This window comes from Clupea harengus, chromosome 2, assembly GCF_900700415.2.
Source record: "Clupea harengus chromosome 2, Ch_v2.0.2, whole genome shotgun sequence".
Taxonomy (NCBI): domain Eukaryota; kingdom Metazoa; phylum Chordata; class Actinopteri; order Clupeiformes; family Clupeidae; genus Clupea; species Clupea harengus.
Window position 1 is genome coordinate 23,964,210 of NC_045153.1, and position 26,452 is coordinate 23,990,661.

Below are 26,452 nucleotides of genomic sequence, written 5' to 3' on the forward strand. Positions count from 1 at the left end.
TTGTAGCATGAAGAAATATGAAATGACGTCACTTTAATGAAAACATATACATTTTTTAAAACGTTCACCAATCAGTGGGCAACATTTATGAGTGATTTCCCTGTCACATTATTTAAAGAAACTCTGTGAGGGGCTCATCCCTTACACAAGGCACACTGCTGCTTCAATTGAGTAGGCTACATCAGTTGCAATGACTGCCAAATGCAATAATGGAAAATTCTATATAATACGTGTTCAGAAGGTTGCCGTCCAGTTGTGCACCCCCGTTGTGCAGGCCACGCACGATACTTGGGGACACAGAGAGGTCAACCAATCCTGTGTTCTCAATGTTCCGTGGGCTGCGCATGGGGTTCACATGCACGTTTTTAGTTCCCCCAGGACTGTTTCACGCATAGACATATATAGACATATTTATGTCTATGGTTTCACGGCTCCCCCAGATCGCACTGATAAGCGATAGCCTATCAGAATGCCCCTTGACCTGTCCATCACATCACCCATTACCGCTATATAAACAGGACCAACCTCTCTACAGTGTTGGAAGAAAGAAGTCGGAGCAGAGAAGCATTATCAGAAAAGTTTGTTGGACAATTCACAGATCGGAACCTTCACCACCACCATTCTTGCCGAGCGTCCTTTAGAGAAAACACGGTTCATTCTGTCGCGGCATTCACTACACGGTCTATGGCATGAGTGGATGTGTGTGTAAATAAATACATCTTGATTGGGACTGATATCTCTCTGTTCTTACCGGACCACCTGTGGCGATTGGCACCTACTAGAACAGCCCTGGGTTCCCCTTCAGTAATAGAGAGCACTTTGGGATTCAGTCACATCCCCCTCCTTTTCAATACTTAATGCGTCCTGGTCAAATCTCCTATATTTTACGGGTTGGAAATGAGCCCCAGGAAGCCTCCTGTCAGGGGAGATCATGGGAGCAATGACCTGTTCAATTATTTAATGGCCCTGCCACACAAATGAGCAACAGCTTGGAAAATGTGTGCATTATTTGTTACATTACCATTGTTAAACTTTTTTAACCAATGTTGACACATCTTTAATGGCCTTATCACTTTTCCACGTAGACTACAGATGATTATAATAATTCAATTGGGACTCAAGTGTGGCAGTTGTCCTTCAAATGTAAAAAAAAAAAAATGTCGTTTAAAAAACTCCAATAGTTCGATTGGCATAAAGCAGGCAGGTTGGAAAAAAATATTTTTCTTCAGTGTCTGAAGAATAATTTAGCCCGTCTTTTGTTTCTACACGGACACCTTACATGCTCTTTTGCAGTGCACCCTCAAAATAAGTCCTTCTTCGCATGTGTGCCTCTGGAGGAGCATTCCTAGCAACTCCCTTGTAAAATATTTCAGGATTCTCCCGAGTAGCTGTCTCGAATCACTGAGAGGTCTAGCCATGACTAAAGAAGATGCGCAAGGGTATGTAAATATCCTATAGTAGAGTGACAAACTGTTCTAATGGCATTTTTTGTCTAGCTAACGTTAGCTGGCTACCTAGCTAGCTTAAAAAGCTCACGTTATGCCATCCAGACACACTTGCAGTTGATTGCATCAGCAATGGCCATCGCTTTATCTGATCGGGGAATTGGCTATATTTACATGCACTACAACACAGTTCCGCAGTGTTCCAACAGTTTTAGCTGGCCAGCGTTGATCAGAATACTGGATTTTGTTGGCACCTTACGTAGCCTGCTAGCTACCCAATTAAGTTTGCTGTTCCATCTTGGGTGGCAGGGGTGCTAACGTTAGGCAAACTCACATTGAAACCGATGTGCTTATAGCCAGCTAGCTAGTTAACTCGCAACAGCTGGTTGGTTGCGCTAGTTTGTGACGTTCCGTTCAAACACACGTAGTTCTTCACTTGACAGAAAAAGTCTTGTGTGCTGGGTGCAGTCAGTATATTGACACGGAGTTGACAAAGTCGCAGTTAGGACTGTTACCTTAAAACCATTGGCTAAACCCCTCCACATGCAGCTGAAACAGGTGTGAGCCTGTCCTGACACTCCTGTTAACGACATCAGTCGCCAGACAGCCATCTTTGTCTCACGTAGTTAAACCTTTTACCATGTCTGTCCAGTTTTGTTAAAAAATAAACGGTCAGATAAGCGACCTCATACCCAGTTGTGTGTACTATAGAGCCTTATATGCACCTTCATAATTAAGTAATCTCGAATTGTACTGAGCACCCTCAAGAGATTTAACATAGTAGGTCATGTGCTCGACAATTCCACAGTAGGCTATTTATGGTGATTTATAATTGTCCTTCTGGCCGAAGTTTATTGTTATCTTCCATGGCGTTGTTATTGGTCTGCCACCAAATGTAACAAATAATGGCAGCATTTATCAGGCAAAATTGCTTACTGTTAAGGTATGGTGTAATTTATTGTCATAGACATCGGCAGAACGGGTAGGACGAGCGGTGTTGTAGAGTGGCTCATTATAAGAAGACCGGGGCAAACAACATTGCCCCTGTCTAACCAGGACTTTCACTTGGTTAGGTCCCAACCCACATGTCTTTGGGAAAAATGGCTGACTTGGAGTTGATTACTTTCCTTTGTTCTTAGTAACTGAGTAACTTTCCAGTGGAGCAAGTGTAAAAGCGTGTCTGCCCATTTTTTTTTTTTTTTTTCAAGGATCTAAGATTGCTCTACCATCCTGAGTTTTCAAAGTTAAATTGTGAACACTCATCTGTGAATTCAGCTGTTGGATGGTAATAGGCCTGCACTTGCCTCAGTGAGTGGGCCTCCCAATTTCCTTTGCCAGCCATTGTTCATTAGTGGAATTGGTGTGTGTGTGTGTGTGTGTGTGTGTAGTTTCCTTGCTTTTCTTAGTGAATGTGCAATAGCTGCAGTCAGGGGAGAGTGGTCTATATGTCGGTCTCAGTTTACTCAACACACTGTGCTTTTCAGAATAACCCTAGGCGAAAGATGTCAACAAAGTATTGTCACATGTTTTTCTTCCCAGTCTACATATGCCATGCATTTCTGGAGTGTGTTACAATCCTTCATGTCCTAGCTTGAAATGGAATGATGCCGTTCATCTCCCCCTCTGTCTAGATGCAACCCAGACCTTTCCTCTGTTTGAGCAGAGTGCAAAACTTATGAACTTTGTAAAGTTATCATAGCTGGTTTTATCAGATAGAGTGGAGTCAGTGATAGACCTAGGCCTTGACTGATGTATCCAGGCCATTTAGCCTAATGGAGCAAGCACAAAGGGTAAGTTATTTTAGTGAGTCTTATCAGATGTTTACCACCATCTGTAACACAAGTTCTAAGTTGTCGTACTGCATGCCTCAGAATCCTTACTGAATCTATGGCAGACTAACTACACTCATTTGCTGTCAGTGCATTTATACATTAAGCTATTTTGTAGAGAAAATAGAAAAGTTGGTAGTGCCTTGAAATATTCAACTGCCAGATCATGTGTTTAGCTAGCTGTTACCTGTAGCTACCTGAGGAGCCTGAAATCCAACACATAGCCTAATGCCGTCGTAGTGTCCATCAGTTTTTGTAAACCCCGTGGCCTATACCCATCTCCTCCTCAGTGTGAAGCCCCCACAAGAAAGCGAAACATGAAAAGCTCAAGGTACGCTCTGATGTACTATTTCGTAGCGTCTCAGATGTATTTAGAAGCGTCAGAAAACAATGGGATTAGAGGTAGCAACAGTTAAAAGCCAGGGGAGATGGGTGGATGGTGGGTGGAATGCATTTTCCCACCGCGTCCAAAACATCCCGTCAGGAAGTGAGGTGGTGAGAGCTGGGCGCTCGGGTGGAAGGAGGGGGGGGACGCGAGCTGATGGTGATGTTTTGTGTTGGCTTCCCGTTTGCAGAGCGGGCGAGGAGGAGCTGCAGGCCCAGTCGAAGAAAGGGCTGAAGAAACAGCAGAAGGAAGCGGAGAAAGCAGCGAAGAAGGCTGAGAAGCAGGCCAAGCTGGTTAGTGAGATTGACACCCCCCCCCCACCCCCTGAACTCAAACCCCACCACTTGCCGCAGCTGTGAATGTGACGCTGGCACAGACGGGTCTGCAAGTGGTGGGGGGGCACCATTGTCTCAATTCCTGTGCTTGTTACTCTAATGTTTTTCTATGCTCCAACAAAAGTCTATTTAAGTCTGAAAGAGCGTATTGATTTAGCATAAATAAACAAGCGCAAACAGTGGGGTTCATTATTTTGAACACGCCGTCTGAGGTGCTGTGTAGAAATTCAGTTTTTACAGCCTAGTCATTAAGCTCCAGCAAGTCACTGGCTTACTGTGCCAACACTGGAGTCTTGGATGGGGAGACCAGCCCAGAGCTGCTCACTGTTGATGCTCTAAGAACAGGCCTTGGGAGCTTGCTGGGTGTCGCTTTGCTATCTCATGTAGCGCAGTGAAAGCATATCATTTCAACAGCCTTAGAGCCTGGAGCGCCATGCATTAAACACAAGGTCACGTCTGCACAACGTCTCCTCTTTCTCCTCTGTGGCACGACACTTCACCCTGAAGTGTGATATTTTGAAACATGAAAAAAAAAATGTACTTGTGAATGTGCTACTTTTGTTCTCATGTCCTAGGGTGTCACTTCACACAAAGAGTACTGTACCTAAATAAGTGTTACTTCACTTTTAAGAGGACATGATTAGAAATGTTATTGTGATGTGATTTACTCATATTAAAATGGTACTGTGTAGGACAGGTCAGTGTTACTAAATTGTGTTAGAGTAACACTACCATGCGTATGCCTCTTGTTTCTGCATAATCCCAATCAGTGTTTTTCCCTTGGGCCTGAATCTAGGTTGAGTTCATCATAGTGACTTTGTTTTCAAAGCGAGATAAAAAAAAAAAGATAAAAAAAAAATGTAGCCTAATGAAATCTGTCTCTTAGCTGTCTGACAGGCATTTGCTCTCTCTGACAGGCCGCGGAGCAGCAGAGCACAGATGAAGATGTGAGTATGCGCTGCAAGACAATGTCTCACTGGCTCCCATCCAGCCTCTCGCTCTGTTTCTGTCTCTGTCTCTGCATGCACAGTGTCAACTCTGTCTTTTTTTTTTTTTTCTCTCCCTCTCCTTTGATTTCCCTCTAGGACTTTGCCAAGGATCGGTACGGCGTGTCCCCGATGGTCCAGTCCCAGCAGAAACTTGGTGAGCTGGTAGTCATAGCGTCTGCTTCTTCTCATCCTTTGTTCTTTGCTATTTTTTTTTTTCTTTTTTCTGTTTTGTACCTTTGTGTCTCCCCCCCCCCCCCCCCCCAACGCTCACCTTGCTCACAGAAAGTGAGGCAACAGCTGTACCACAGTGCAAAATATGATACCATTATGACTCATAGGGATGCAGTTGTCTGGTGCTGTTCTCACCGAGGCTGACTGCTTGCGAATGTCAGGAGATAATTGCAATGACTAATCTTGCCCCGATAAGTCCTGAGTGAGGTGGGAGCTGGAGGGGAAGGGGGTTGGCGGGGGTGGTGCGGAGGTGCTGGTTGCGCACCCATCCATCTGTCTGCCTGCCCTTTCAGCTCCAGCGCGCAAGAACAAAGTGATACAACCCGCCGCGTGACTGTCTGCAAGGATGAGTGAAAGTAGTTGCATACTTTTATGTGGGTAGAATGGGGTTGGGGGCGGAGGCCCGCAGCTCACCAAGGGGCAGGTGAGGGAGGCCCCTCTGTTCCCCTCTTGCCGATAATGAAGTGGTGAGAGCTGCGACATGACAAGGGGGGCAGGAGCAGAGGTGATTAGTCACAGGGTGAGACAATGCGCCCGAGATGGTCAGCTTTCAGGAAGAGGGGCCTGTTTTCTTTCATATTTATTGGTCCTGCCGGCAGTGTAATCTGAGCAAACTGCTTTGTTGTGTGTGTGTGTGTGTGTGTGTGTGTGTGTGTGTGTGTGTGTGTGTGTGTGTGTGTGTGTGTGTGTGTGTGTTTGTGTGTGTATATAAGACTTTGTGTGGGTGTGCCTGTGCCAGTGTTTGTGTGAGAAATGGACACTTTGATGTCATATTGAAGGATGCTCCTTTCTTCCCTTTGCCGGAGCCAGACAGGGTGTTGGTCCGCGTCCAGGAGCTGACACCACAGAGGGCTGACCAGCTGATCTGGTTGCGTGCCAGGGTTCACACCAGCAGAGCCAAAGGTAGAGACCCACCCCACTGCTAGCGGCTTCAAACCCACACCATCATTATGCTATCCAGTTTCCCTGCCAGCCGTATTGAGAGGCTCTCCTGCCTCCACACCAAGGGTATCTGTCAAAGCGAATGCCATTTGTTAAGGCGCTCCAGCGCCCGTGGTGGAATTCAAAAGGAAGATAGCATGGCACCAGACCCAGGTTGCCTTCATACCTGAGGGTTATGGGTGGAACATGGGGCATGTGGGATCAGGGCAGACTGCTAAGTGCTTGTTATACAGAAAAATGTGACACATTAGCACAACTGTGATGAGCGCTTACAAATTTGAAATTCAGTTATTTGAGATTTTTTCCTTCTTTATTTCATACAGTGTCCTGCCAAAAGGGGTTATGTTTGTATGTACATCCTGGTTAGTCTAGAACAGTTTTATTTCTATGAGTAATTTAAAATTTAAACAGCTTTAAAAATGTTCACCGATTATGTTCGTTTGGCAGGCTCAAATGACATTGCTTGCATTCTTCTCCAACAAGGTGGGCTTCAGAAACTCAAACTGCTTGTCAGCATTAGCAATTTTTTCCCCCTACAATGAACCCATTGAGCCCTGCCTTGGTCGGGGCATCTGAGCTGCCAGGGGCTTGCACGTACGCATCGGGGGCTAAGAATATGATGATGAATAAACCACCATATTATGATCATATCTTGGCGGTTTCCTTCCAGGACAACTTCCATGTCGAGACCTGTTGTTCCTTCCTCCCCCACGAGCCTCTTATTCATTCCTTCTCAGTGGTGGATGTCCTTGAGAGCCAAATAACATCCTGAGCCTCACAGGTTTACTTTGCCTGATCCCCTCCTCACACTGTTGTCACCCCCCCCCCCCCCAGGACACCAGATCAAAGAGTCTGGGTGGTCTCTCTGATGTCGGTCCGACCTGCAGGTTTATTTTTAGTTTGTACGCTCTCAAGGTGTGCAGATGGCAATTTGGTGACAAGTCCGGCCTGTGTGCCACATTTCAAAGTGAGCTGGCTTTATTGGGGGTTAATGATTACCTTGGAAATTTGGTGTCTTGGGTTGCTGGGCAGGACGGTAGACAATAATGAGTTGGAATAAGAAAACTACAGGCAAGAAGAAACAAAAAAGAAAAGAGAATTGATATTGACAGAGTTGGGGGAAGAGAGTATGCGGGATTCACAGCTTGGGTGCGACTGATGGTTTTTTGCTCTTCCAGGGAAGCAGTGCTTCTTGGTCCTGCGTCAGCAGCAGTTTAATGTGCAGGCCCTGGTCGCCGTGGGAGATCGCGCCAGCAAGCAGATGGTCAAGTTTGCCGCCAAGTGAGTAGGGGAACGCATTTCCTGTCAGCGCAGGTTTTAACAATGGTGGGAAAGTGAGTGTGGTCGCCGCGTCTCACTTGGGTATAGAACACATTCATCGGCAGTCGATACTTAGCCACTTCTGGACAAAAGCACCGGTTTGCGTTGGGATACAGCTCTCCATCAGCACTTAAACGGGGCCAATTCCTGCACTATAGATAACAAACAGCGGAGATACTTTAGGGAGACTGGGCCACTTAAAAGCCTGCTGCTAATGAATGACTCTAGGGTCAGAGAGAGGTCTGTCAGGAAGTAGCGTTAAAAGACCATTAAAGCTTCACAGGTAGCCACCTTTCAGCACAGCAGTTGTAGTGTATTAGTGTCAACACTGAAGTTAGACCTCGATGCGATGAACTAGAGTTTTTCACATGAAAGTGTTTACAAAGAATTTATAACTGCCGATATATAATATTAATAGATGCTCTGTAGAATTGAGCTTCTGCACGTGAAAGCTGACTTGGCATTATGCACACAGTCCCGCATGCTTTTTCTATTTGACACATCACACACACACACACACACACACACACACACACAGATAATTGTTCACACACACACACACACACACACACGTGTGCACTAGCACGCGGGGTCAGTCATGGGATGTCTGTTGTCAACTGACCACAGTCCCAGGCGAGGGTCACGCTGACTGGGATTGCCCTGACCTGACCTGACCTCACCTCCAGATCTCTGGCGTGTAGACACACTGTGGCTCCATGACCTTAGGCAACTTCCACACCGCGCTGTAAGCCTTAAGCAACATGCCCAAAAGCGGCACCTTGCAACTTTTGTCTTGACTGTGTAAGAGAGAATGCTTTCCTCCACTGACCAGCGCTAGCTGTGTGGAGAACAGACTTGCTATCAAAAGGACTCTGCTCAGCAGGTTGGAGCAGTCTGACATTTTGCCAGATGCACTGTGAAGAATCAAACCCTTTTGTTTTTTAGAATTTGTGACTTCCCTCTTATTTTAGTTGCACAAGATCTGATGTCTAACATCACTGTTTTGGTTGCGTGCATAGCATTCAACTGTGACATTTTGTGTAATAGATGGTGTAACCACTGTCCACCACAAACAACAACATAACACAATACTACCTCAACATGGGTTGCAACCAACTTTTTTGAGGGATACATTTCATTTTTGTTTCATTCCGCAGCAGTTGCCTCTTGCTATTTATATCTGTATTATTATCTCTCTGAGACTTTGGCTTTTTGTGGCGACTTTCTGGTGACATTTGTTCCCCCCATGACGTCTCTGATCTGCACTCAGTATCACACCCAGCCACCTTCAGAGATGAAGTGGGAGAAGTAAAAATGGCCATGAAATATGATTTTTAGCCCAGCACGCTTCCTTTATATTATTAAGCCATTCCTTTTCTGTCGTCCTCTCCTCCTTGAGCCCTCTCGATTCATTGTGCTGAGGGATTACGGCCCAGCGAAGCGGCATCAGCCGGCCTTTAGTGAGACTTAATCAAGACTCCTTTATCAGCCCGGTTTATTGTTCCTGGGAGCCGTGGCGAGTGAGCGAGCGGGCGGGGGGAAGAAATGAAGACTGCGCTTTATTTGTGTAGCTGATCCCGGCAGTGTGAAGTGTCTCCCCGAAGCAGCTGGCTGGGGCTGTGATCTCCTCTCTTGCCTCTCATTACTCCTCTTTAATGAGACGAGCTGAAGGATTACTCGCCGTGACAGTTGGCCTTCTCGTTCTTTCTCTCTCTCGCTCTTTCTCTCTCACACACACACACACACACACACACACACACACAGAGGGAATGAAGGTCCAAAGCTGTATTTTCAAAGAATAAAGGAAAATTGCTCTCAAAAATGCCTTCTTCCTTCAGAAGAAGACTACTGCGCTTCAGAATTTCCGACTTTAGGTTTGGGGGAGCTCTCAGTTTTGGCTCTGAGGATCATGGTGTCATGGTGCGGCCCCAAAAAGTGGCGCCATATGAAGCTGTTACAAACCCATGGGTTGCCAGTGCAATCACAATTTGTTTGTATTTGTCAATGTTTGTACTGCGTTCCAAAAAAAGAAAAGAGGAACCGCGAATGGTAGTGGAAATCATTACATAATGTTTCCACCGTCCACAAGTTTCCACCTTCCACAGTTGCTAGTGTCATGTAGACTAGCATTCTAATGTTACTCGGGTCCATGAGAAGATTCTGTATGCTTCTGAAGAAGTTCAAGGGCCCCCCCCTCATTTCCAAATGCATATACGCCTTTGAACTTGATTGAACATTTTATTCCTTCAGTGTAGCTGTCTGTGTGTAACACCAGTAGTCCTGAGGCCCTAGGTTTGAGTTATAATAAGCACTAATTCTGCAGATATACATGCCTACACTGTCTCAAAATTCACTTGCAGAAAACGGCATCTGCTAAAAGATCATAGGTTCTTTTTTTTTAAAGATTCTTTAAGTGGAATTTGACACCAAGTGTGGTTGGAGACTCTCACAGACCATCCCAGTAATATTTGTATTGAGTCTATGCACGTTCTGTGAGCTCACCACGTGCCCTTTCTTCCAGCCTCAACAAGGAGAGCATCGTGGATGTGGAGGCTGTGGTGAGGAAGGTGGACCAGAAGATCGAGAGCTGCACTCAGCAGGATGTGGAGCTGCACATTGAGAGGGTAGGGCACCGTCACTGCTGCTGTTAGCAAGGCCACTGAAGCTTTACTCTACTCCTATATGGCTACGTCCACACTAATACGAAAGCGGTTCTCCATCCAGACAAGCGTTTTACCTCCGTATCAGAAATAATCCGTACTAACCTTCCGGAAAGGTTTTGTCATAACTGATGAGTCCTAGCCTGGAAGCTAATGTGGGTTTCTGCGTCATCATTTCCAAAAGTCTGGACATCCTCACTTAAACCTTGCCATTTTCAAAAAAAACAAAAAAACAACAGCAGCGTTTCCAAAGGCCTCAGTTTTAGGGGCTCCGGAATAGTATGGATGCCAGCCGTAAACGTAGCCAAAGTGATGCGTATTAAAACTAATGCGTATTAGTGTGGATGTAGCCTATGACTCCTCAATGGGACTCTTCAGTGCAGCTGGCCGAGATTTGTGGCCTGAATATGAACCACGGCTAGGAGGAGACAGACGGCAACAGAATGTCAAGACTGTGGACTGTGTGTGATGGAAACATTAGGCATCACATTGGACCATTTTTTTTTTTGTTGTTCTTCTGTGTGTCCCATGTGTTTCTGCTTATAAGCCCCCCGCCCCCCTCTCTCTGATGTTCTCGCTCTGGATTGGCCTTACGTGTTGTCTGTCTTGTCTCCCATTTTTCTGTCTCAGATGTTCGTGATCAGCATGGCTGAGCCACGTCTGCCCCTGCAGTTGGAGGATGCCGTTCGACCCGAGGGGGAGGGGGATGAGGTGAGGGGGAGCGGTCGAGGGTGGTCTCTCTCTTTTTTTTCCAACAGCACTGACATGTGACGGGGCCAGCTGACATTCTAGTAGTCCACAGCATTGGAACATCCCCACAGCCAGCAAATCGCAACTATCTGGACAATTAGATATGTAATAGGGCCTTAGTGTGGAAAGGGGATTTGAGGATGCATACCACAGTAATTCCTGGCTCTGCCTGTTCTGTATTGGGGGTCAGGGCTTAAGGACAGCTGAGGAGGATGGCTGTTTGCTCAGTAAGGTGATCTTGGCTGCACTTGTGGCCCAGGTGTTCTCTTCGGGGAATCACGCAGTTCAGGGCACTCAACCTCCATCAGGGAGTGTGAAAAATGTGGTCGTCTGTGCGTCTTGGGTGTGCATGTATGAGATCTAGAGGCAGGATGTTGAGCGGCTGCAACCGCTATCGAGCCTACTTCTTGGGTCGGACTAGACACCACAGGTAGGTGGGAGGGGCGCTGTCGTGAAGTTATGTAACCTGACATGAACAAAACACTCTGTTTTGTTCGTTTATTATGTCTTAAATCTTTTTTTTTTCTTTTTTCTCTCCCTTGTTTAGGAAGGCAGAGCCACTGTCAATCAGGACACCAAACTGGACAACCGTGTCATCGATCTCCGAGTAAGACTCCTCCTCCATAATCTCTTCTTTACAGTCTAATGTCTCAATCTTTCCTGATACACTTCCAAATGTGCAGCTAAACGTGGGCAAGAAGCCATGTGTTGCCCACCAAAACCCCAAGAGCTTCATTGTTACAGTCTGGCCAACCGGTGCTGGAGTAGTGGGGTAAAGCAGCTCTTGCCATTGGGTCCCTCTTTTTTTTTTTTGCTCAGAACACCTGTTTCAAGGACAGTGCTCCTTTGAGCTAGTGGAGCTGTTGGCCTGTTATCAGGGCCTCACTTCACTGAAGAGTAAACCCATTAACGGTTTTTCGCAGGCCCCCACTGGGAACCGGCAATAAAAGCCTGTAAAACAGTGCCTAGGAAAGACCAAATTACTTCACAATTACCACGTCTCTATGTACACCTTTACAAAGCTGTTTGAAAACAAACACAGCATGTGTGTTGTGCACTTGCTTGTCTGTGGTGGCAGGACATGTGAAAAAAAAAAAAAATCTCTGAGCAGTAGGCGTGTGACTAAACCACAAGACAAAGTGTTTTTTTCTTCTCCTCTGTCTTTGGTTGACACTGTCGCGTCAACAACACAATGACGTAAAGTGTCCCCAACCCCCTACTGTGAAGGCAAATATGGAGAAGTGCGAAAACAAGAGAGTATGCCACCCGCCTACTCGTATGAACTATTTGAATGAAAAAAAAAAAAAGCCAGTGTGAAGTGAAAGTGTCTGTCTTTGGCATAGGCGTCAATCAGGGTGGTGGTGGTGTTCTCGTTGTTTAAATACATTTTACACTTCACTGAATAACACATTTTAGAGTCTTCAATAAATATTGGACGAGTTGAAGTTAATATTTTAACTTTAAAAAAAAAAAAAACCCTTACCCTTTACCCTTCTGTGTCTTGCCCTGGCCTGAATATTTTACTGCACAGAAATCCCCCAGCATTTCTGCCAGATAGTGAAGGACAAATTGGGTGTTTCATCACTTTGTCATGGCTGTGAATTTGTCTGAGCGAGGGCATTTTGAAGCCACCAGGCCTGTGGGCAGGTGTTGTCTGGCTGGTGTCAGCCAGGACCAGTGTGAAGAGAAATGACTGTATGACATCAATAGTTATCAGCGGGGATTCGTCTGATTAACTGTGCGAATGAGCAAAGTCGTATTTCAGTGCCTTTTGTTGTACAGTGAATGGTGGAAGAAAGGAACTCAGGCGTAGTGTGTCCTTGCAGGCCGACATGGCTTTTTCTCTCTCTCTCTCTCTCTCTCTCTTTTTTTCGGTGAATACAACACGTTGAGCAATGGTTCGGTTTAAATATACTCCTCGTGCAGTTGTCTCGTCAGTGTGGGGGCTTTGAGTGGGCTCCTGAGGACTTTGTCATTTACATGGAACCTCAGATCAGTCTAGTTTGCCCCTTTGAAAGCGAGTAAGCTTTGTGTACATTAAACCACTGCTTTAGCTGAAACTGTGCAGAGGGGCTTTGCAGTCTGATCTGATCACTGTTTCCTTCCAGTAGATGTTCGGCTTTGTTGTAATTATCCCTCTTTTTTTCTTTCTCTCTCTCCCAGACTACGACCAGCCAGGCCATCTTTCGCCTGCAGTCGGGCGTCTGCCAGCTCTTCAGAGACACGCTCATCAAGAAGGACTTTGTGGAGATTCAGACGCCCAAAATCATCTCTGGTATATTTTTCACACCTTTTTCACTCTAGCGCTCTCTTCATCCCACCTTCTTTTCACTCTCTCATCGCAAACCCTTATTTGTCAGTTAACCTTGGCCCACGTCTTTATCTTGGAGACAGGGGTTTGGTTTACACCACACACACACACACACACACACACACACACACACACACACACACACACACACACACACACACACACACACACAGTCCTGTCACTTGGTTCCCATGCACTGATGTGTGGCAGTTAGTGAGTGCGTGTGAAGGTGCACCGTTATCTGGCTTTATCTGTGGCCAGAGAGGGTGAAAAGAGAGACAGAGCAAGAGAGCGAGAGAGAGCATTCGCCGTCCTAACTGACGCTCCCACCCCACACACACACAGAGTTGCGCCTAATCAGTCACCCGCCACCGCTCCCAGGCCGGGGGGAAAACAATTCCAAGGCGAGCCCTTTTTCATGTGGGGAAGGACAAGAAACGGGGCCAAAACTGTCAGAGCAGAAGCTGGGTAGGGCATTTATCAGAGTGGAAGCACCCCATACATCAGATAAGGAGTCCTGGTTAGCGCATCCTTGATATCAGCAGAAAATTGAGTCTTTTTGACTGTGTCGATAAGGGTCAATGCGTGGCCGATGGATAGCATGGTTCAGGGCCACGTGTGTGTACGTGGTGTGAAGAACCGTTACTGATGAGCTCCGCATTGGAGAAACACACACACACACACACACACACACACACACACACGCAAGCCACTTCCCCCATTGTGCTGCTGTTTGTTTGAGGCCTAGCTGGGGTAATGTTTTTGGAGTCATGTGGCTTGTGTGAGCGCCTTTGTCACAAGGTCTGAGGGACTTACCAACGAAGAGGTAAACATCTTGTGTGGCAAGTCAGGTTGAGATTTTAACTTATATACGGTCCTTTTTTCGGTCTGCCAATCAAACGCTTGAAGAGGTGGAGCCAAAGTGGTGATTTCAGTCTTTCAAAACACCATTGCAACACTTTGGCGGTTTGCTATGTGAAATGGGGAGCGTGTGGGGTGTGGATGGTGGTTACTGCTTCCTCAGTTGTATTCCTGAGGTAGCCAATGAAAATGCGCTTCTTTGGCGGTTGTACATTTAAAATTGGCGCTCGAATGTCATGGCCCAGCTGCAAAAAGCCAACACTGTGTGTGCCCCAAAACCACATTTCCGGTGCACACACCCAGCACCCCTCGTGCTCGGGTACACTGTGTTCCTAGACAAGCCATCGAGAGTCTCAAAACCACCACGAAAAGACGTCACTCACATGTACTCCAATAATAGCACAGTGGCCTCAGATGTACTAATGAAACTAGTTGGTCTCAGCCAGTGGTTCTGTGTCTTAACTGCTGCTCCTCGCCCATAGCTGCCAGTGAGGGGGGTGCCAACGTCTTCACCGTGTCCTACTTCAAGACCAGCGCCTACCTGGCCCAGTCCCCCCAGCTCTACAAGCAGATGTGCATCTGCGCTGATTTTGACAAAGTGTTCTGTGTGGGACCTGGTAAGTACCTCACACCTCCCCAGTCCACGTTTCGGGCTTTCAGAAAGCCATTAACCCCATACTCTAGTATCAACGCACATTGCATCAGCAGTCTAGAAAGTACCTCACAGCCTATGCTCTGGAAACCACCAGAGTAACTGTTTAGATGATAGGTTCAACTGAATTTCAGATCTGTTGTAAGCAGGGTATTTCACATGGCTAATGCCTAATCGAAAGTCTTTTTGAAGGGAAAACACATCAGTTATGAAATAAAGAAAAACAAAACTATGTTCAGCTAATTCAGTCCGGTGCTGTTGGTGAATGTGAGAATCAGACTGCATTGAACTACTCTTTTTAGCTTTTCAAAAGGGATTCTCCTTGGTGGATCAGGATTAATTGAGGGGTTTGTAGAAAAGTGAACACATTTTGCCTCGATCATGAAATTGGAAAACAAAACAAAACTAAAGGTTGCTTGGATTCTACATATTTCACTACACTTGGCTGAGGTTAGCTAAGTCACAGACAGAATCCTTGACATTCTCTTCAAATGGAGAGTCTTTTAATTTTGACCTGTTGGGAAGGAGAAACACCACTTTTCCAGTGGGACTCAAGGTCTCAATCATCTACACATTAGGTCAACAGAGCCCTCCACTGGTCAAATTATGGTAGTAATAATGCTGAAGTTAAGGTTGAAGAGTTTACAGTGACTAGCTGTTCAATGCCATACTCTTAATGATTTTCCTGAATGAAAGTAATTTTGTCTATGCGATAACATGCTCAAATAATCTGTATGAAGTCATTATGATCAACACCTTCATGGGCATTACATTCTCAGTTTTCAGGGCAGAGGATTCAAACACTCATCGTCACCTGACTGAGTTTGTGGGCCTGGATATCGAGATGGCTTTCAGCTACCATTACCATGAGGTCATCGACTCCATCACTGACACAATGGTGCAGATCTTCAAAGGCCTTCAAGACAAGTGAGAGACTTTATTTTAACTGTGTGGTGTGAAACTGTTACTGTGTGGAGATGGGAAGTATCTGTTTAGTGTCCTAACTGACCTTTAATAATGACATTGATACTGACATTTAATAATAATTATAATTTGTTGATAGTTTACCCTAAGGTAAGCTCGAATAGAAAATGGAACATATTTTATGGGCGCTAGTGCCAAGTCCTTGGCGTGACTTGTGCTGTGATTTGCCAACCAGCTGTATGATAACGACGCAGAGGGGAATCATGAGTCATTTGTACACAGCATTTCTCTTTGGTACTACCGCATGTGTCATTTGCCTCATTTTTGATTAAAAGGTTATGCTGCCCTCTACTGGTAATGTATTGGGTGGTTTGGATCTCGCTTGACATTGTTGATTTTTCTCTCTTTTTTTCTCTCTCTCTCTCTGTGTGTGTCGCAGGTTCCAGACAGAGATCCAGACTGTGAATAAACAGTACCCCAGTGAACCCTTTAAGTTCCTGGAGCCCACTCTGAGGCTGGAGTACCTGGAGGGTGTTGCCATGCTACGGGCAGCAGGAGTGGAGATGGGTGATGAGGAAGACCTGAGGTTAGAATTTACCACTGTATTCTAGAATTTCACATAATTACTGAATCCTTTCTAATCCATTAGCTGGCTAATATCCATAGAAACCTCTATATATATTTTTTCTTTTACAGTTAAAGGAATGGGTGGAATTTATGTACATGGGCATGAATTAATTTGACAATTTTGCAGTTACATCTGTCTAATTAATTTATTCCCTCTTTGCAGCACCCCCAACGAGAAGCTGCTTGGCCGTCTTGTGAAAGAGAAAGTATGTCACTACTTTACTTTACCCTTTGAAGCAACGCCACAGATGAATGAGCATCACTTGTTACACATGAACATCTTATCTATTTGTCTCTTTTGCGCCCTTTTCAGTATGACACTGACTTCTACGTGCTGGACAAATACCCCTTGGCCGTCAGACCTTTTTACACAATGCCTGATCCCAGCGACCAGGTAAGTTTGAGCCCGGCCTGACTCTTCCCCGTTCACAGTTCCGTGACTGCGCTCCATCTCTGACACATCCACTGTGCTTCCAGAAATACTCCAACTCCTACGACATGTTCATGAGAGGGGAGGAGATCCTGTCTGGAGCTCAGAGAGTACACGATGCCCAGCTGCTGACTGAGAGAGCCACGCATCACAACATTGGTAACCTCAGCAAAAAGAAGTGGGGGGGGGGCGTTTACACTGCCACTAAATGACAGTAGAGATGTTACTAAACTATTGTTTGTCAAAGTACACGCTATTCCCTTAGCAAATATGACCTTTACTCTTTGACCTCTGTGGCTACCACAAGTATTTGTCTATGTATCTATGTATGTATTTATCTAATTTATTTCAGTTATTTAGCAATAGGTGCGGACATGGTATCAGGCCAAATGCACTTACTTATTTTGACCTGTGTTCTGTGCAGACCTGGAGAAGATCAAGGCGTACATCGACTCTTTCCGGTATGGCGCTCCTCCACATGCCGGTGGTGGCATTGGTAAGACACTCATCTTAACTTTACCATTCACTGTTGAATCATCTGTCTGGGATGGTTGAGAAGACCAGATGGTGCCTGGGGAAATCCCCCCCCACACACACACACACACACACACACACACTGATAAGCCCGTTTTACTGTCCCCCTCAGGGCTGGAGAGAGTGGTCATGCTGTATCTGGGGCTCCACAATATCCGCCAGACGTCCATGTTCCCTCGCGACCCCAAGCGCCTCACACCTTAAGGGCTCACCGGAGCGGGATCGCTTGCAGAGCCTGTCTAACATCACCTTCTTTCTTTTATATGCAATAATGCAGGGAATGGTCAAGTGCCATGACACTGCAGTGCCACTGTCATTGACAAAAGTGTCAGTGTACCCTCTTAAAACCAAGTACTAAACTGTAGTAAGCTGACAGGTCTGTAGGCTGATAGACACAATCACAGAGGAATTAATATAATATAATATGAGTCACTCACTCAAAGGGAATCAAGGTGTTCTACATGATCTAGATGGGTGAAGGTATGTCATAAACATGCAATGCAGTTCTCACTAAGGCTAGCCTCGAGTGTTAGAAAGTCTCTGAAAGATGTCTGACACTTTTCTACAAGTCCAACTTTGCTACATTTGACACTAAAGAGGTTCAACTGTCATCAAATCATTGTTTTAATGGTACCTAAGTGTTAATTGTAATACATGTTTTTAAAAGATTAAATAAATACAGCTGTTCTAGAAGACCAACTTGCATTAATATTGACATTCACAGACAGTGTCTCTGAAAAAAAATCAGCTTTTATGTTGTGGTGGAAATTGAGTTTGATATCCATCACAATTTCAAGTGACTTAAAATATGGAATAATCCTCTCTGGATCTGTTGTGAGGGCTCCTTATTCTCAGAGATGAAGCTATGTTGCCTTTTCCGTTTTTACTCATTTTGTTTGTTGTATCATTTCTTACTAGTTGGTAGTAGTGGTTGTGATCTCGGAAAGGTTGAATCTTTCTCCAGGATGGACTCTCTTCATGCTTTCAGGAAGCCGTCACGGGCCTCATTTCATTGCTAAATTGGCAGCACTGATGAACATGGCTTTTAGCAAGTCATGATGATAAACTGCAAGCTGAAGGAAATGGAAGCTGAAATCAACTAGGAGCTGTAACTCATTACCTGCGTGGTGATAATTGAAAAAGTCAACAGACTGAGGGAGCACCGCTCATTTCATTACCTTCTTCACCAGCCTTCACGGTGCAGGTGATTGACTTGTGATTACATCTGCATTGAGTAATTGTGTTTTTTTTTTTTTTTTTTTTTTACAAACATGCTCTGTAGACAGAGTAGCAGTGACGTGCAGACATCAGGAAATCAAGGCCGAAATGGTGTTCTGTGGAGCGCTCCGCAAATACAATATATATTTTGAGTTAATATCTGAAAACTTTTTACAGAAAGAAGTTTTATGTTTCACATCAGTAGGGTAAATGAAGAGCATCTTGAGCAATAACTGAGGAAACTGAATAATCAAATACACTTTTATTAGAAATTAAGGTTAAAGTGCATTTTGCAATTCACAGTTGATCAACACATTTGTCATATGTGCCTACTCAATGGTAATTGGATCCAGTCTACTAGTACTCAGTTGAAGGTTTAACCAGTCCCTCCAGGATCTTTCAAGGGTTTGTTGTGAGTGTTGCAACCAAAAGAACCCCCCTCCGCAGAAATTCTCAAAAATTGCGGTAAACAAAATCAACTCCAAACAATGCAGGAATTCCATGAGTTTGTGTTTTTTTTGCAGTAAGAAATCTTTGAATTTGCATGAATTTGTGAAAGTGCAAGATTGTAACAACCTGGAGGCACTGGTGTTAATGGTACTTAAAGGTGCAGGATGGTTTTTAGTGGCATCTAGTGGTGAGGTTACTGAATTGCAACTGAATACCCTTTCCTTTACAAGCGTGTGCAAGTACCTACAGTGGCCGTCAAATTACCTAAAAACACAAAAAGCCCTATCTTGAGCCAGTGTTTTGGTTTGTCTGTTCTGGCCTACTGTAGAAACATGCTGGACTCCGTGGAAGAGGACCCGCTCCCTATGTAGATATGAAGGGCTCATTCAAAAAACGCAAACGCAAAAATGTGTAGTTTCAGGTAATTTAAACACTAATCAAAACAATTATGAATACTATATTCCATTTCTACTAATAGATGCTACCAAAAACTACAAACTTAGCCTTTAATTCTTCATGTACTTGATGGGAACAAATATATAAAATGTTATAAAGGTGTTCAATCTGTCAACTGTCAAACAGCCAGTGATGTTTTCCAAATCAGTAACTATTTTGCATCCACTCATAATAGGATTATGATTTTTTTTTTAATAGTCCCAATGTCTTATGACTCCATAATATGCACAGTTCATTTGGTAACATGGTTATTCTTACATTAGAGTACAATTAATGTGATCGACTACCAAGATTTGCCACTGCTCCAATAATGGTGAGTACCAATTAGTTGGTAATCTAAATAATTAAACCTGACAGGATTACCTGCAGAAGATAAGACACATTCTCTACTAAAACATGTCTGTGCATGCTTTGTCCTTACAATGGCTGATGGCCATTACAAAAACATGAACATGTTTGAGAACTGTTAACAGTAATGAGCAATACATCAGAGCCTGTTACTGAGCTGACAAGTCACCTTTCTGCAACACGGCAGAAAACATTCCTCAAGAGGAACAGTTCAAGTAATTCAGACAACTTACATGGTTGATTTAGAGTTCAGTTTGTTCTTTTATATGGACAGGTGATTCTATGATTTGTCATCAGTCAAGAGAAGACTCATCTCTTGGCATGTCCACTGGTGTGTGTGGGCTGTGGTCTGACTATATTGTATGTCCACATCACAGCCTGAAATCTTAACATTCACTCTGCAGTCCTCTAGTTAATGTCATGTTGCTCCACAGCATTGTAGTTAAAAATGTCATAGATGGTGTTTTAAACTGGAACAAGTCTACAGTTATTTGTGTCCCTGAACCTGCCAAAGTTCAGTGTAGACAGAGTTCAGTGTATGTATGACTAACAGACATGCCAAATATTGAGATGTTTTGACTTTCAGTAGGTGCAAAGAAACTATCTAGGTGTTAAAAAATGACAACTTAAAAAGATGAAATTACAGTTTGACACAATAGTTTGATATAAGTAAAGGATAATGTATAGTACATTAGCCCACTAATTATACGGTTACTTGCCAAAACGATATTAGACATTCCTCCGAAATATCCTTTTAATGATTTTGTTGCCATTTCGTGATTTCTGCTAAGAAAAAATAGTTCTTCACGCAAATAGAACTTAAAAGTTTCAGGTGTTGAATAGCAACCCATTACTTGCTGACTTCGAGTTACAATGACTTTCCGTTACGTTAAATGACCGGACTACTTGCGGAATGATATGAAAGATGTGAATTAGAAGCACAAAACCTGTTGCCAATGACAGCAGTCATTCATTTTTTGCAGCGGTCACTTAAAAGAAATATCAGACCTCCGAATGTTGGGTTGGTCCATTCAAATCAAAGGAACTTTTTGAGGAGCCGTATAGTAGGATGAAATAACAACAGCTCTTCATTGTGGACTCATTTACATTGACACTGATTAAAATGGGTCTTGTTGCTAGTAAGAATTATATAATGCAGTGGTTACAGCGTACTTTAGGTATTTATACAGGAAACACTTTTGCACAGATAGGTGACCTACTGACTCATGAAGTTATTTGAAACACTGTTCTCTTTCTTGGAGATGAGGTCCTCCTAATCCGACGAGGATCCAGTAAGTTGTAAAAGAAAAAGAAAGATCTGGACAATGTCCACATAGAGGGACAACGCTCCAAAGATATAGTCCTCGGGGCTGATCGTGTTGGATCGGTTTCCCATTAGCAGCTGGGTGTGGTACGCCAAGAACTGCAAGGTGGGAACAGAGCACAGAAACCTCTTAAAATACAGAGAGGAGGTATCCACAACATAGCCCAGTAATAGCCTAATAAAAACTCACCAGTGTGTAGACTACGGCTCCAATCGATGCATACAGCATGTGAAGCCAGGGTACCTACACAGGAAAAGACAATGACCCTTAGTATAGTATGGATAGCTTTCCAGCACTATACAAGCTATGTACTGTGGGTCACATTATAATCTTATGAAGGTGTATAGCTGACTTACATATTGGAATGAAAGCACGATAGATGTGATGATTCCAGTGACCAGTACAACCATACCAAGGACAAAGAAGAGCCCAGTACAAGATGTGAAATCCACCTGTGGGCAATCAAATCAATTATGTCAAATTATACTCAGAAACAGAATTAAATCATTAATACACAATAATGTCTATGCTAAATACAAAATAAAAGAAAAAGGGATGTAGGTATTGTCTAGCCAGCATATTGGACTATGGCCTTTTTTTCCATCACAGGGTGCAGTCACAAACAAAAAAGTTTAGTTACATCATCTGTTTGACAACTGCTAGTGATTATTTTCCAAAATGCCATCCATGTTTAAAGAGACAGTGCCTCATTGTGTTCCCAGACAAAGTGGCTATTTGATACTGATGACAAAGGGACATTCACACTGGATCGAGTGGTGGTGGCTAGTAAGCCTTGATACATCAGATTTCACATTCTCAACTGTACCTTGGTCTGAAAACAGAAGATGGTGACAATTACGCACACTATGGCGGTTATTATGAGAGCCAGAAACACTGCCTTGGTGTCATAGTAACTGTAAATACAAAGTATAGATAAATAGATGTAAGCATACATAGGTTATTTGAGAGACAACATTATATGCATTCAGTATACTAAATAGTGAAAGAGCACTAGCAAACCTTGATATTGTTCCTGTCATGTAAGACATGGCAAGTGTCTACAAAAGAGAGGGGATATTGTTGACTCGTTGTTGACTGATTAAACTTAAATTTCCATTCCACACAAGTGACTTTTTTTTTAAGTAATCTGCAGTTAAATGAACAGAAATATATGGACTATTCTAAATACATTAATAGGTTGGAATTAGATACATAGGAATGATGCATTTAGATAACATTTCAAAATAGCTTGATTTGCCTAATGAACTTTGTCCTTGTGTATGAAATGCAAATAGAAATGAACAGCTAATAAAAATAAGGGCATCACTTACAAAAACTGAGAGGAGGATCAAATTCCATGGAAAGCGTCTCCTGTCGAAAGACATGAGAGCCAAAGGTGTGATTTATGGATATTGTGATGTATAAGTTCATGTTTGTATTTATACATCATGGTTTGAGAGTAGAAAGGAAATATTCAACTCACCTGGGCCCTTCACAGCATACCAGAACCAGGTAGGTCACAAAGTAAATAGCACTAACAGCAAAGAAATGCAGAGTCAGGAAAAAGGAACTCCTTGTTCAGCGTATCTCATGTTAATTATGTGCCCCTCTGTTTGATATTCAAAAGCCATTTAATAGTTTACCCACCATTGATTAGGCATGCTCATTTTGAAATTACTCAGCTGGGGTTGCTATTAGACAAGATGAACTGTGCACTTACAATGATGCCCAATACACGCCTGGATTTTGGACCACAAACAGGCGAACAGGATGACTGGAAGATGATTACAGACAATCTTTGTAAATGTCTACAGGGCAGTAATGTTATGAACAAAGATTTACAAATGCACTGCATTCCTTTGATACCTACACAAAAACAAACACTGCCACAATGGAGACGGTGAAAATCAGTTGAGCTGCTAAAATCAAGTAGACCTAAAGGAGTGAGCATGAGACATGCACAAATTACTTTGGGAGACCATAATTAAAACAAGCAGACACAGACTTGGAAAAAACGATATGCTTTCTGTCTGGTTTATCTCACTTTCCGTATGAATGCATGGCGAACTGCTCTGCTATCCCAAACACCCGAGGCAAAACCCTCTGTGTCTCCTGTGGCAACAATAAATCAGATGACTGTTGTTCAGAAAAAAAGCCCTTACCAATTTGTAGGTAGCTCCTACCTATATGTGCCATACTATTTCAAATGATCTCTACAGGCTAATGAGGGGGATTGACATACATGGATACCATGATACCATATAACATAGATATAAATATAGGTAAAGTGACAGGCATGCCTAAATAATGCACTCTTATGCTTGAGGTATTACCCTGAAAACAAAGTTTTAGAAACACAGCGCCCCAACTTGAACTGTTTGCATATGCCAATTCAGGTTAATACAAACAATAAAGCCATTTTTGAAGTTTTCTTGTCCCCCGTCTTCACTACATTCTCCCTAAGTGAACAACAACAATTCAAACTCACCCATGTTATGACTGGTGTTGGTGTTGGGCAATGGCGAAGACAAAAATGTCGGAATGATGGATGGAAAACCGGACGATGGATAGCCAGGCCCCTGCCTTATCCCAGACTGTGGCTGGCCGGGATAGGGCATTCCTGGCTGGGGTTGAACTCCATAGGCAGGGTACCCATATCCTGGAGGCTGAGGGTGTGTGCCATGCTGATGGCTGTACTGGTGATTCCTTGATTCCTCATAACTGGGTGGTAAGTCGGATTTCCACATTATGTTACGTGCACTGTTATAGAAAGAAAGACTGTTAGGCTATGTAGACTAATCCAGGAGCAGCTTTCTGAAGCAGTTTTCTATCTAATTTCATAAATATAATAATTTATTAATAAAGAAACACATTCTGGTAGTCTTTCCTGTAGCAGTGTCAGTCTTGGCTAACGTTACAGCCATCCATCACTATCCAACTGATACGTGAAGGAATCCTAGACATGCTTCTGTTTCCACTGAATCAGATGGTGCTGGAGAAACTACGAACTTGCAGATACAGCGAACTTGTATCAGATACTAATTGTCACGACTGAAAACGTTTATAACCACAGCCTATACACATGGCTAATATTTTAATTTGTAGGGCTACGTTTTCGACATTTGTCAAGGCTAATTAACGAATTTTCCACTCTAAACGTAGGCTGCATAAGCCTATTTGTCAACCCCTGAGTACTGACGGGTCATCGATTTGCCTAAATATAAACTTATCACTTACCAACTTATCGCCTAACAGTTCTCGTAAAGATAAGAAAACTCAAAAAACTCCTCTCCTCTGCACTTGTAGCTCTCCAGCGTGAAGAATGGCTCCGCTGACAGATGATATGCCTACCGCTAGGCATTTCCTGGACACAGGGGCCAAAATGCGCGAATGAAGTGGCGTCTATGGCAACCGCATCCTTTAAAACCTATGGGTTAACTGACAGCTTTACTTTACACTAACCTGATGCTCCAAACCAGGACTACTTTATCAAATTTGGACTCGTTTAACAAGAACTCAGATAAAATACTCAAGCAAAAGAATACATTCTCTAGTGAAACAAATTAGGACCAAGGAGTTTCCTCGCTAGGCGATCTGTTACATCTGTCTCACATTACAGATCGGATTTCTCCATTATTCACCAAAGACAGGCCAACAAGATCTACCAGTAGGTGGAGCAAGAGCACTTTTAAAACACTTGGCAGAGATGCTTTGCACTTTTAAATGAGTTGGAAGCTTCTTACTTTCGAAGACCTCTGCAGACTGACACACAGGGAATGAGTAGGCCTACATAAAATGAAAATAAAAACAGCATCTGAAAGGCCTACAGATAACAAATAGGCCGATAACACAGGGAAATCCCCCTGCCAAAGAAATAATAAAAAAAATCTTCTCCACAGTGAAACAAAGAAAAACAAAGAAAGCTACCTAGGATTGTCTTCGCCATTAGAAGCATCAGACTTGACATGCAACGGATTCACTCATTCTGTATGGAGTTGTCCTGTGAAACAAACATCTTCACTGGGTGCAACAGCATCTTGGTCAAAAGCTGTGTGTCGAGAAAAATCTCTATTCTAGCCAGGCATGGACTCCGAGGCTCCTCTGTATTCTCAACCCCTGTGGATTAGGAGCTTATCAGTAGCCCACAGGAGCTGCTTTGACAGAAGCTCTCTCACTCTTAACCCTCTGAACGCTCCTATCATGTCCTGGTCTCCTTTGCTGTGCAATAGTCTGTGAATCAGAGACTAGCATTTTTCCTCTTCTTATGAAAAGGAAATATTAAATCCTTGTGTGTCTCGTACGAAAATAACCATATGGTTATTCTTTTGTGTGGCTTTGAAGTTAATGGAAACATGGGCTTTGAAAGGATTCAATCAGATCATAGCAAAGGCAAGGAAACTGGATAGAAATATAATATTGTTAGGTCTTTGAAGGCTATGGCATTGCTTTAATGGGTAGGCCTACCAGCAACAGAGACTGGGTTTTGATTCATTTGTTGCTGTGTCCATGATGCCATTTTTCTTGGATCTTATATAAGATGTTAAAGATCACATATCTAGTCTACAACTTCATATGACTTTTGCTGCACCAAAAAAGACAGTATGCCTATAGTGATAGTGTTCTTGCCAACAATGTGCTATGTGAATATTTTGATTGCTTGGAAGTTGCATGTAGCTTAGTGAAAAGTAGGCTACCTTCTGGTATATGGTTCATATTAAATGTTTAGCTCACGGTTTCGCCGTAGAGGGTTTGTGGTAGTCCTTCCAACAGTGAGCTTCTGGTTGGATTTCTTGCCCTATGTGTCAAGCTGATATTGCTGCATCAGTAGGCTATGTTAAACCATTTATGTTAACCTGATATGCTGTATCTGTACAGGGAAAAAGTTGAACATTAGGTTCACAACCAGGGCTAAACTTAACAGATATCTTGATGAGGGTGACATCACACCACGGCAGGTGGATTCATTCCATGAAGATGTGTTTCCTAACAAGTGCTGTGGGCTATGCACTTAAGAAGCTGCCCATGGAAGAGCCACTGATCAAACACGCATAATTTGCAGATGTGCGGCAGAGGGCTGAAAGTGGCATTGAAGATGTCCTGTACTTTGTTGAAAGGTTAGTTTTTTTCTTTAATTATTGTCTATCATCTTAGCTAAAATGCTTATGATGAGGTATGTTCACTCCTAAACTGCACATGAGTTATTCTTATATGGCTTTTCCTCAAAGATGTGTATAAACTGCGGCTGGTTGATGACAATATACCTATAACTTAACCACCTGTAACTCTACTTTCATAAATAGGTTTCCCCATCTCCTCCCATACCATGGGCCAGAGGAGCATGACCACCTGGGTGAGGAGTTTCTGAATTATCGGACCATGCCAACAACCTCCCTTCAGGACGAAACTGAGATGGAAAGCTTCTGGGCTGGA

General features: G+C 43.6%; 2 protein-coding genes across 3 annotated transcripts; one reads left to right on the top strand and one right to left on the bottom strand.

Annotated features, from left to right (window-relative positions):
• Positions 1 to 1,271: 1,271 nt before the first annotated feature.
• Positions 1,272 to 17,918, top strand: dars1 (aspartyl-tRNA synthetase 1). Of its 2 annotated transcripts, none has more exons than XM_012830327.3 (18): positions 1,272 to 1,439; positions 3,850 to 3,952; positions 4,912 to 4,941; positions 5,080 to 5,137; positions 6,025 to 6,117; positions 7,335 to 7,437; positions 9,998 to 10,100; positions 10,767 to 10,847; positions 11,434 to 11,493; positions 13,050 to 13,161; positions 14,541 to 14,675; positions 15,490 to 15,637; positions 16,074 to 16,220; positions 16,425 to 16,467; positions 16,575 to 16,655; positions 16,739 to 16,850; positions 17,116 to 17,187; positions 17,338 to 17,918. In XM_012830327.3, the coding sequence occupies exons 1-18, from the start codon at positions 1,417 to 1,419 to the stop codon at positions 17,427 to 17,429; spliced, it is 1,596 nt and encodes a 531-aa protein (XP_012685781.1). In that variant the 5' UTR covers positions 1,272 to 1,416; the 3' UTR covers positions 17,430 to 17,918. The 2 variants fall into 2 exon arrangements, with proteins under 2 accessions (XP_012685781.1, XP_031443414.1); XM_031587554.2 differs by lacking the exon at positions 1,272 to 1,439 and adding an exon at positions 2,689 to 2,753.
• A 2,727-nt stretch (positions 17,919 to 20,645) lies between these two features.
• Positions 20,646 to 24,957, bottom strand: LOC105902654 (protein lifeguard 3). Its single transcript, XM_031579164.2, has 12 exons — positions 24,260 to 24,957; positions 23,511 to 23,782; positions 23,067 to 23,134; positions 22,893 to 22,957; positions 22,743 to 22,796; positions 22,506 to 22,556; positions 22,354 to 22,393; positions 22,043 to 22,080; positions 21,849 to 21,936; positions 21,379 to 21,474; positions 21,212 to 21,265; positions 20,646 to 21,120 (listed from the first exon to the last, which is right to left on the bottom strand). The coding sequence occupies exons 2-12, from the start codon at positions 23,767 to 23,769 to the stop codon at positions 20,971 to 20,973; spliced, it is 963 nt and encodes a 320-aa protein (XP_031435024.1). The 5' UTR covers positions 23,770 to 23,782; positions 24,260 to 24,957; the 3' UTR covers positions 20,646 to 20,970.
• Between the last annotated feature and the right edge of the window lie 1,495 nt (positions 24,958 to 26,452).